General features: G+C 40.1%; 1 protein-coding gene across 4 annotated transcripts in view; it reads right to left on the minus strand.

The window, feature by feature from the left end:
* LOC109918374 (CTD nuclear envelope phosphatase 1-like) overlaps positions 1–12,700 on the minus strand; it is a 52,535-nt gene that overhangs the window by 29,513 nt on the left and 10,322 nt on the right. For all 4 annotated transcript variants that reach the window (XM_048615101.1, XM_048615102.1, XM_020518290.2 and 1 more), the window contains exon 2: positions 933–999. In XM_048615101.1, the coding sequence (XP_048471058.1) occupies positions 933–999 (67 nt within the window). The remainder of the gene's footprint in view (positions 1–932; positions 1,000–12,700) is intronic.

The raw sequence follows: 12,700 nt of genomic DNA on the forward strand, positions 1-12,700 counted from the left end.
CCATAACTGAACCATCAGCCTCCATAACTGAACCATCAGCCTCCATATTTCCACTACCACCAAACACATCTTCCTTCCCCTTCAAATCCAAATTCTGAAGGGACCCTCAGAAGAGTGTACTCGGGTGATGTTATTATCTGCAATACCTTATCCCCTTACCAAAAAGAGGTGGTGGTAAAACCAGCATCTTTACTGTCACCCTCCTCCATGTCCAAGGCACCAAACGCTCTTTCCAGCCAAAGCAGAATTTATTTGTACTTCTTCTAATTCAATCTATGGCATTCGCTGCTCATAATGCAGTTTCCTCTATACCAGAACACGCCCTGCAGAACACTTTCGCTCAGTCTATAAACATGACCCAGACCTTCCAGCTGTTTAGTTTCTTTTTTAAAAATAACATTTTGCTGTCATTTCTCTCTTTGGCCCGGTGCAATGTTCCAGTGAAGCTCAATGCAAGTTGGAGGAGGGGACTTATCTTCCGACTAGTCACTTTACAGACTTCTGTTATAAATTGAGTTCATTAACTTCAGACTGTGATTTCTGTCCTTAATTTTGAACTTCTGCACATTCCATCCCTCAAATAGCCAGTCCATATTGCGTTCTAATGCTTTTGCTTTCAGACTAACTGAGAAACAGCAACATTATCGAAATACAAAGTGCTCACGTACAATCTTTGTCTGCAGGCTATCACCAGACATGATCCAAGCAGTAAAGACTTCATGACTTTCAGCTGACAGAAGCACTGATCTTTTTTCTATGACAGGACTGACAAACCCAAGGTCTGCTAGGATGTGTGATGCCCCTTCCAAAACGCAGAAGTCTCAAGTCACACTGAAAATTTTTAAATTGTTACAATCCAATCAGACGCTGAAAAAGATCAACTTTTCCCCTATAAGATAAATCATTAGATTGCAGGATCAGATGGTACTTACTTATTCTGACAAGGGAAAGAGGAGATAGAGGCAGAATGTCATAGCGAACTGTCTGGTATTGGATAATCTACAAAACAAAAAACATTAAATAAGACATTAGGTAGCATTCTTTCTTGAACACAGAGAGGTGGTGGTGTGGATGGTTTAAGAAGCTGGGCCCCTGTAGCCTTACATCAAGTTACTCCTGCTGCTCAGAACAAGCACATTTACTTGAACGTTCAAGATTGCTAAAGATATAACGAAAGCCCTTAGAAATCTAAAAAGTCTCAATACAAGTGCCAGTACAGGTTGGAAGACTGGCTGAGATCCAAGAATGCTTTTTTATTGTTGGATATTAACACTGTAGATTTTCTATATTTGTTTGTAGAGTGGATTTGCTTCACTCCCTATTTCCAAATGTTTAGCTGTCTTACCTCACTTCGCAGATGCTACTGGTAGTGCGCCATGCTTCCCACAGATTGTGGAATAGTGATGGCAATGGCCACCCCAATGCAATCAGCAATTTAAAGATCAGTCCCTATATGAGGGGTTCAGGATCAAACTCGCAGCACACTTCTCAATTCGATACAATCTCAACAGCCCTCCATAATCGCCCTCACTAAGTGTCATTTAACTCCCATCTTCCACAACACAATAGCCAAAATGACTGGTTGCTGCATTTCAAATCTTTGTCCAATGCCCCAGCTAGACTTCACTGTTCAATCCAGAATGGCTCCACAATGATTCAGAATCCTCTTCCAGACAAGCAAGTGGACCTGGACTGAGCTGGATCAGGAGGTTTAATCCACGATGATTTAATGACAGTCCCACAAAGCTCCCCAGGTGCAGTACAATATTTCATATCCAGTAACCCATAGCGTATTGCACATTATTAATGAATAGAGGTGTACATCTTTCACATGCTGCGGAGTCTGGCAGTTCAGGAAGGCCATGTGAAATTTATCATAAATTTTATACTAGAATGTTTTGCATTGCTTTTAGTGGACAACAGCACATTGAGCACCCTCTGGAAAGGGCCTAATAATAAATAGGCAGGGAGTGATGGCTTCCTTCACCATATTTGGTATGCTTTACCTTGCCTCATTGGGTATCAATATCAAAGATTCTTTTACATAATCTATCAGTTCCAGTGCACAGAACTGCAACGTAGGTTCTTTCTATATTTTTCTTTCAAGGAGTCTCACAAAAAGAAGGAACTGATCATTTAAAATGGTGAAATATAATTCACCCAATTTCAGCCACCTTCCTGCTTCAACATTCTTCATCAAAAGTTTATACCCCAGAGGAAACCTAGAGGAGAAAGCAGAATGTGGGTTTATTTTTAAATATTAACCACCATATGCTTATTGCTTAAAACTATTTTTTTTTTTAATCCCACCACTATTCTTCCATTCCAATATTATCAAGACTCTTCACGGTGCTGGCTCATATATATTTCTGGCTACGAGAAGACTACTAGAACTCAGCCAATTCTCAATATATTGAGAGATAGTGGGAACTGCCGATGCTGGAGTCTGAGATAACAAGGTGTGGAGCTGGATGAACACAGCAGGCCAGGCAGCATCAGAGGAGCAGGAAAGCTGAGGTTTTGGGTTTGGATCCTTCTTCAGAAATGCAATCTCAAAATATTGAGTTGCTAGATTCCAAGTGTTACCACAACTCGGCTCCATGTGGTCATCACATGCAACATCCAGCAGGGGGAAGTCAGGAGCGAATGAACATATAGGAGGAATCTGGCTAAATGAGCCTGATTCACTATTCCATTCAATACTGTCCAACCCTCTGTTTCAACACCATTTTCACATGCGCCCCTATCCCTCCCATCTCTTGATTCACTGACATTCCAAAGATTTCTCGGCTTTAAATATATTTAACGATTAAACTTTGACAACCATCTAAAGGAGAAATTCCCAAGATTCACAATTCTTTAATGAATGAAGAAATTTCTCCTCATCTCTGTCCTAAACTATCAACCTCTTATTCCAAAACTAGGCCTTCAAGTTTCAGATTCCCCAACCAGTGGAACCACCCTCTCATTGTCTACCTTGTCCAACCTCTTCAGAATCTCATTTGTTTCAATGTAATCATCTCGCTCTTCTAAACTCCAATGTATAGACATCCAATTTAGTCAACCTCTCTTCATGAGACAACCCTCACATCCTTGGGAGGAATCTTGCGAGCCTTTGCAAAACAGCCTCTAATGCAAATATATCTTTCTTTTAAATGGGAGACTAAACCTTCACTAGCTCTGATCTCGCCAAAGCTCCGTATAACGTAGCAGCTTCTTTAATCTTGTAATCCAATCCCCTTGTAATAAAGGCCAATGTGCCATTTGCCTTCCTAATTAGTTGCTGTGTGTGGCTGTATGCATACTTTGTGTCCCTTGTAGGAGTACACTCGAATCCCTCTGAACATCAACATTTACAAGGAGAGGGAAGCCTGATTAATTTTCCATTTTCCTAGCCAAGGAAGTAAAGATCTAGGCAACACAGCTTTAAAATTCGAGGCTGCCCTTCGAGGGCACGGTTGAGGAGAACTGTTTTCTTCGAGGATTGACAGACTTTGGAACACTGCCTCAGAAGGCAGTGGAAGCGAGATCTTTGAATACTTTTAAAAGAGAGGAGTAGGTAGATTTTTGTGAGGCAATGAAACCAAAGACCATTGGAGGCAGTTGGAATTATGAAATTAGAAACAAACAGATCAGCTATGACCCTGTTGAATGGCAGAGCAGGCTTGAAGGACTCATTTCCTACAGGCCATGGAACAAAGACAGCAATAAATATCTGCAGATTTGTTCAACTCTGGGTATCTGATATTAAAACACCAGCTCCATTATTGCTGCCTTAATTGACTGAACAGGAACTTACAGAAATATTGTGCGAAACTGGCTGCGTACCAAACTCTTCATTCCAATGTGGCCCTATGCACCCAGCTTGTGGATGAAGCTAAAAGTACCCAATAACTCCATCTCAATACAATGCCAGAAAACAGATAGAACCAGGCATCAAAATGAAATGGGACCGGCCATCACTACTTACATCAATGAGGAATTTAATCCTCAAACATCGGCTTAAATTTGACCTGCACTAGCATTTCCTTATCCTTTCATGGTTAAAGGCCTTAACCCAGCAGAAATCACATTAAGCGTAGGATAATTCTGAGTTATGCTACTGCTACGGAGGAGGGGAGGTTAAATGAAAGAAAATCCCTGATGTTCACTTTATAAATAGCAAGTAACAACTTAGTTATTTAACCCTAACATTGAACACATTAACAGAATTATTAACAAACCAAACAATTCCCCCTTAACTACTAACTATTCGCTAACTGAACTAAATTCTACTAGTATGCTGTCCCAATATACACATGTCCCGCTTATATAAACCCAGATATTAAGAAAATAAATTAAAACTTAGTCTCTCAAAGTCTACACGCTTTTCTTCTGCTGTTCTCAAGTCATAAACGCCTTTCTTCCCCTGATCCAGCTGTCAGGAATGTTTTCTCTGTGAAGTCTTCTGCGAGGACTCTTAGCTAGAAATGATGTGGTACCTTTCATGGATAGATGGTGCTTTCTTAGAGAGCTAGAGGCTTATTTTTCAGATGACGGATCACGCTCACATTGATTTTTAAACACCCTCCCCTTATATTCCTTGGATTTTCTTACAATAGCATTGGTCCAAAGTTGTCAAAACCATCAGTTTTAAATTCGATTGGCTTTCAATTGCTAAGTGCTTGGTTTAATTGCTTGACTCCAGCTAGTTGCCAAAACATCAAAACAAGCTTAAAGTTTCCAATTACACAGCCAATTGATACGTTTCAATTTCAGAACTGGCTGTACCTATTCGGCTGCTTACAAACACATTTTTTGTTTAAATATCCAAGTTTAGAAAAGCATATCACCTCTTAAAGGGATTACAAACTCTCCCCCCTGTATTTTTTTTTTAAACAAACAAATTCTAGTTTCCTGCCTTCCAATTCACATATACTCTACAGAACTTCATAACAGCACAAGCTGGCAAACAAAATAAGGAGGCATTTTGCTCAAAACAGACAATGATAAAATGCATAAATGGAAGGTATGATGGGGTAACATGATTTTTTGGAAGACGTTTGCAAGCAGGGTCCTGAATGGCCTTTTCTCACTCTTGGCTTTCATAGAGTCACAGAGATATACAGCATAGAAACAGACCCTCCGGTCCAACTCTCCCATGCCAAACAGATATCCTACATAAATCTGGAACCATTTATCAGCAGTTGGATCATATCCTTCTAAACCCTTCCTATCCATATACCTATCCAGATGCCGTTTAAATGTTGTAATTGTACCAGCCTCTAACCACTTCCTCTGGCAGCTCATTCCATACATGCACCACCCGCTGCATGAAAAAGTTGCCTCTTGGGTTCCTTCTAAATCTTTCCCCTCTCACCTTAAACCTATGCCCTCTAGTTTTGGACTCCCTACTCCAGGGAAAAGACCTTGACTATTTACCCTATCCATGCCCCTCATGATTTTATAAACTTCTATAAGGTCACCCCTCAGCCTCTGATGCTCCAGGGAAAATACCCCAGTCTATTCAGCCTCTCTTTATAGCTCAAACCCTCTAACCCTGGCAACATCCTTGTAATTCTTTTCTGAACCCTTTCAAGTTTCACAACATCCTTCCTACAGCAGAGTGACCAGAATTGCATCAGTATTCCAAAAGTGACCTAACCAATGTCCTGTACAGTTGTAACATGACCTCCCAACTCCTATACTCAGTGCACTGACCAATAAAAGTTAAGCGTACTAAACATCTTCTTCACTGTCTTATCTAGCCACAACTCCACTTTCAAGGAACTATGAAACTGCACTCCAAGGTCTCTTTGTTCAGCAACACTCCCCAGGACTTTATCATTAAGTGTACAAGTCCTGCTCTGATTTGTCTTCATATAATGCCGTGATGGAAACAGTTACCAAAGTCAACACGGCACAGCTTTAAGTAGAGCCAGGGTGACCTCACACTCTGAGACTGTACCCTCTGCTCCTAAACTCTCCTGCAAAGGTGAAACAACCTCTCAGCAACTAATCTGCCAAGACCCTGAGGAACCTTGAGTGTTTCAATAAGGTCACCTCATTTTTTTTTTTTTTTTTTTTTTAAATTCAACAAGTACAGGCCCAACCCACTCAACTTCTCAAGAAAATCCCTCCATCCCTTGAGAATCAACCTACTGAGCGGTCTCTGGACTATCTTTCCTTAGATAAGGAGACCAAAACTGTTCACACTATTCCTGGTGTGGTCTGAGTAGTCAGTAAGTTTAGCAAGCCCTCCCTATTTTTATGCTCTATCCCTTTGAAATAAAAGCCAATAGTCCTTTGCCTTCCCTATTACCCACCGAACTCGCTTGCTAGATTTTTGTGATTCATGCACAAGGAACCTCAAATTCCCCTTTATTGCAGTCTTTTCCCAATATAATACCCCAGTAGTTATAGGTTGTTTTCCTGAAAAGGCCCCTTTTATCCTAATTCTGTGCATACTATTAGCTGCAGAAGATTTGAGAATTTTTAGGGGATTAGGAGAAGCCTAGTTTAAAAACAAATTTATTTTCAAGTTTCAATTTGGGCAGTTTTCAGAAATCCTGGTCAAAGCTAGATGTGTAAAGTGGTTATTCCTGAGAAAGGGAGAAGATAATTTAAAATTGTTAAAAAAAAAAAGGTTACCTCAGTGTATGGAGATTGATTTAAAAGCTCCAGAACCTGAAAGAGGTCATTTGAAGCTGAGAAAATTTAAGCTCAGCACGTAATGAAGAGGCTATCAAATTCTTATGAGCAGGAACTGAAGCCACAGTTAAATCAAATCCTATGTGGTAAGAAAAGGGATTTCTTGATGGCAGTTCCATGCTATAATGGGTTGCAGTTAGCATTAATGAGATTGCATTTTTACTGAGGGTGCTTCAAATTTTTAAGCATGTTGTATGCGAATAGTTTGGTTTATTCTATTTTCTCTTAAATTTTTTTCATGTAACAAACTTAATTGTTACACCAAATCTGCAACATTCCATGCTTATGTTTCAGTGACAGTCATAAGGGCTAGGCAACTAAAAGGCACATCTGCTAACGGCTGACCCACAAAAATTGCGGATGCACAAAATTTGAGTACACTTACAAACGGTGTCAGAACTGAATGTTTTGACAGATGTTTAAAGTGCAGTTTTTTTTCCATTTTAATTTAAATGACAACGACAGATCTAAAACAAGAGCACATGGTTGTAAGTTTAAACACAAAGGATACTTGATAGAAAGCTGGAGAAACTTTTTTCTGAAACTTAGGGCACAAAAAGCATTTGAGAGTTAATGAGCAAGATAGAGACCATGTTTACACCCAAGTAACGGTTGGTTGGGTGATCAAAGGAAAGGGAATTGGGTAACAAGACTGGATTAGGGCTGCTCATGGGAGGATTAACAACACTGGTTGGATTGAGTAATGCATCTGTGTTATAAGTTCCACATACAATTCCATATAATTTTAGAATTAATGCTTGTGTTTTGCCTGGCGTGGGTACCTCAAACTGAAATATTCAACTTTCCAGCTAACACCCCTCAGCTTGGAACTCCTGCATAAAATGGCAGCTCAGGAAGACAAGTGCGCCTTGCTGCATTTAAAAGGCATGATGGTAGTGGAAGCTAAATTTAGTTCAAAACACAGCAATTAGACGAATGAGTGCCTCTAACAGCAGTCAGCACTCAAGAATCATTCCACAAGCCAAACTTACTTTCCTCTTTTTCTCACGCCTTAGAAAGTGATGAATAGGGGAAATCAGACAGGGTAAGATCACCCCTTTATAAAAACTTGATATTTACAATTTGTCGTACCCACAATAGTTAGTTAGTTTGTTTGTTTCAAAGAACAAGAATCAGTTGATTCTGGTTAAATCAATCATTTTTGCTTGAAAAACAATTTGAAAAGTGACTCGTAAAGCAAAAAAAAAACCCAAAAATGAACAAATGACTCAGCCAGTAATTTGGACTCAACAGACTATACATTAACAAATCACATACGGTGGGTAATGATTCCTTATTTAAAATCAAAACCAGATGTCATAACTATAATTAGTGAATTTTTATAATTGGTGACATTTCAGTCAAACAACTAGTGTATGCAAACTTCACCTATCTCCCTATAGAAATTTGCTTATTAGTCAGCTTGTCACATATCACCTTTTAAAATTTCTCTCAATTTAACATGTTTACTTTTCCTAAACAATTTTTCTCTACTCTTCTAGCTGCTGACTCATGGTTCCACCAAATACAGCACCTGCCACCCACCAATACAGTCAGTTCATTCAATACAGAATGAAGGTGCTTTCAGGTCCATGTGGCAACAGATACCGCAGTCACTAGAGAGTGTGAGTTACAAAATCTCTCTTCTCCCAATTCCACCTCTTGTGTCGGCACAGTTTGCCACAACTTTTTATTTTGTGCTGATCAGGACAACTCACAAGAAATATTAAAGTATTTTTATACATGTATACATGTCTACAATAAGAGGAGAGAGTGATTAGTTGGCAAGGTGAACTCTGACTGGTAAAAGTCTATTTCAATGCAGCAAAATAGGTGAGTGATTCTCTAGTTCATTTCTTCGGGCAATGCTTTGACCAAAGTTAATCTAACTGGTTTAAAATTTGATGTAAATTGTGGCAGTTAATTGTCAGTTATCATTACTTGGCTCGATCACCATGGCAATCAGAGTTAAAGTGATTGTCTGATGAATTATTCTGATGAGTGCAAGTAGTAAAGCTTCAACTAAACGTGCCTTTTCTCAGCAATACTCAACTTCTGCACTACAAAGTAATTATTCAAATAGAAGCCTTTGGAATCCAAATGCGTATTCAAGACTCCGTACTTGACTAATGCTTTCACTGAAAGCATGTTATACATGAATAGTTTGGTTTATCCAATACGCGAGAAACTGTATTGCGTATTCCACTTGCTATATTCTCAAGCAGGTAGACAGGATAGTGAAGGTGTTGGGTATGCTTGCCTTTATTGCTCAGTGCATGGAGTATAGGAGTTGAGATGTCATGTTGTGGCTGTTCAGGACATTGGTTAGGCCACTTTTGGAAAGCTATGTTCAATTCTGGTATCCCTGCTACAGCAAAGATGTTGTTAAACTTGAAAGGGTGCAAAAAAGATTTACAACAATGTTGCCAGGGTTGGAGGCTTTGAGCTATTAGGGAGAGGCTGAATAGGCTGGGGCTATTTTCACTGGAGCATCAGAGGCCGAGGGGTAACGTTTTACGAGGTTTATACAATCATGACCGGTATGGATAGGGTAAGTAGACATGGTGTGTGTGTGCGCGCGCGCGTGCTGGGGAGGGGGGGGGGGAAGGAATCCAAAACCACACGGCATAGGGTTAAGATGAGATGGGAAAGATTTAAAAGGGTGCTAAGGGAAACCTTTTAACACAGAGGGTGGTGCATGTATGGAATGAGCTGCCAAACAAAGTACCGGAGGCTGGTACAATGACATCATTTAAAAGGCATCTGGATGGGTTTAGAGGGATATGGGCCAAATGCTGGCAAATGGGACTAGGTTTATGTAGGATATGTGCTTGGCATGGACAAGTTGGACTGAAGGGTGCTGTACATCTCTACAATTATGACTCTTTGATGTGATGGAGATCACGTCTATGCAAACAGCAATTCCACTTGGATATTTCACAATTTCTGCATCCCATCAACTATTAAAAGAGATATCCGAGATAGCACGTTTAACCTACACTCCAGACTCAAAGCTTTACCAGTTCTGTTACTACTGCATCCACAAGTACCCCCTTCCAATGCATGTAATCATTCACATGTACAGCCATGTAATCCCAAACCACCCACCATATCTTGTGGAATTCACTTTATCATTAAACACATTCTATCTATTCTGGTGTGTACACGCTGTAGGAAAAGCCATACAAGAACATATGCTGCAGCAGTGATGGAAGACAGCCAATCTGCCATCTCAAATAACGACTAGTATTACAACTGAAAGACATTCCAGTACCGAAGCAAAAAAAAACTCCAACTGTACTGCTGCCTGGTCTCAGACCAAGCAGTGTAAACATTTCACACTTATTAGACTTTACCAATATTTTTCGTACATTTTAGTTTATTTGACCTGCCTTCATTTTCATTTGCTACAAATCTGTCTCATATCAAACCCACGTAGGATGATCAAATAATCATGTGCATTCTCGGAATGCATCTAAACAGCCATAAACATAAGACAGAAACTTACACTTCTAAAATAGAGTAATGTCTGCAGGAAGTTGCACCACAAGAGGTAACGATATCTGTGGTTCAAAAGGCTTGGACAAGTTCTGTATAAAAGACTGAGTTAGTTCAAAAATGTGGAATTCAATCAAATATTGGGCATGCATAAGAAATTGCCTAATGAGTAGAAAGTAGATATTTTTGAGAAGAATGACTTCAGGGTGGTGGAACAATACGACATTCCGTTCTGGTCACCTTACCTTACCAAAGGATATGGAGGTACAAGAAAATGTGTAAAAGAAGGGTTATTAAGGATAAAGCCAGAAGTGCAAAGGAATAATGAACAGACTGGGTCACTTAGCTCTGTAAAAGAAAGAGAAAGCTGAGGGAATGATGCAATGCAAATCCTTAAATTACTGAGAGGTTTTGCAAGGCACAGAGAGAACAATTTTCAATTACGTACAAAGATATGAATTAGGATCAGGAGTAAGCATTCTCCCCCTTCAGCTGCTCCACCGCTCGATAATAATATGGCTGATCTGACTACTGTACATTCCCAATCCCTTCCAATAACCTTTCACTCCTTGTTTCATCAAGACTATATCTACATTTGCCTTAAAAATATTCAAGGACTCTGCTTCAACTCTTTTGAGGAAAAGGTCCAAAAATCATGGCTCTCCAAGGGAAAAACTTCAATGGACGACCTCTGAAAGTGGCCACTTTTGAGAGGTTTCATGCAAAAAAAAAGCTAAAGTAAAAAGTATCAATACAAAACACAGAGTGCAAGAAATCAACAGAGAATTCAGAAAAAATCATGTTTATCCAGAGACTGGAGAGAATATGGAACATGCAATGACATTGAATTATCAAAGTGACCAATGTAGACACATAACAGAGTAAACCAGGTGCAGGGCTGGATGAACACAGCAGGCCAAGCAGCATCATAGGAGCAGAGAGGTCAGTATGTGAGGATACAAAGTGGAAAAAGAATGGGAGGGTTTAACTGTAGTGCAGGAGGGATAGGACGACATGAATGCTGACAGACTATTTGGGCCCGATGGTTTGCTTGCGTGCTGTAAATTCTAAATAATTCTGTGATAGGTGGGGAAATAGTTTGGCATATTCCAGAGATTGACATATTTAGCATTACATTTATTTGGAATTGAAACCCAATACAAACTGGTCAAATTTGTTGCAAGTACCAAATCAAGCGGGGTAGTGGAATAGGAAAAGGCTGATGAGAAGTCACAAAGTGAACTGGTCAATATGCGAGTGAGCTGGAAAATACATATTTAATACAGGCAAATATAGAGCTTTACATATTGGCCAGACAAATATTCCACAAACAATACTGGAATAAACAATAAATGCAGAAGTACTACATGACTATGAAACTAGAATTAAGCAAGCTCAATTAATGCCAATAGACTTCAAAACAATAGTGCTAAGTCAGTACAAATCACAGGTGATCAGACTTTAGTGATCTGCCCAAACTGTATTCCAGAAACCACATCATAAGAACGTTCAAACACTGGAAGATCTCCAAGATTACCCCTCATCAGAAAGGTTTAAGTTGTGAAGCAAGAAAGAAAAAGCCTCTTCAGTCATTCGAGGGAACATTCCAGAAATTGTTCTACACGAATATTACACAAATTAAATCTCGAAAAGCAAAATTACTTGAATTGAATGGAACAATTGCTCAGAATTAAGCAAGAAGCAAACATCAAAATCAAGGAATTTTTTCCTTCAAGTGAGGTCAACACAAGAAAACATCTCTCCAACAATTCAAAAATTATGATGAAATTTCAATGTAAATACTTCAGGATCATTCTGGTTGGCGGATGCAAGATGGAGAGTTACATACCACCTCCAAAATGATCTTGTGAATTTCCTCAAGTAGCACTGCCCACATCTATGGTAGATGTAACAAACAGCACATCACTTCAACTGTTACACAAATTGAACATCACCTCAGTGTTACACAAATCAAAACAATCTCAAACTTTAAAGGAGAGTTCTGAAAATATGGGAATTTAACAAACTCATCCTTTCACTCTTGTCCAACCCTTTCCCCTCAGTATTTAAACTTTTGTTCTTTCTCTGTCCTTCCCCCTTCTCCTTTCCCCTTTGTCCTATTCCCTAGCTTCTCCAACTCTTCTCACATCCACCCCTCTGGTTCCCTGCCTCACTTTTCCTCCTCCTGCTTTTCCCAATCACTGGTTTCCCCCTTCCACTTTTTCCATCTACCCCCAAACACTTTCCCCCCTCTCTCCCTCCCTTCTCACCCTACCCTCATACCCTTCTCACTCCCTATGCCTTTTCTACCCTACTCTTCTCCCCCCACACATCTCCACCCCTTACCTTCACTCCACTCGACTCACCCCACCCCATGCCCTCACACATCACCCTTCCCTGTCACCCCCAAATCCCACCACCCCCACACTCCCCCTCTCCTTCCCATCCCCACTTCCCTTGCACTCCCCCCACCTCACTCCTACCCCCTACCCCCCACCCCCCTCCTACCCCC

The sequence above is a fragment of the Rhincodon typus genome, chromosome 31, assembly GCF_021869965.1.
Source record: "Rhincodon typus isolate 14 chromosome 31, sRhiTyp1.1, whole genome shotgun sequence".
Taxonomy (NCBI): domain Eukaryota; kingdom Metazoa; phylum Chordata; class Chondrichthyes; order Orectolobiformes; family Rhincodontidae; genus Rhincodon; species Rhincodon typus.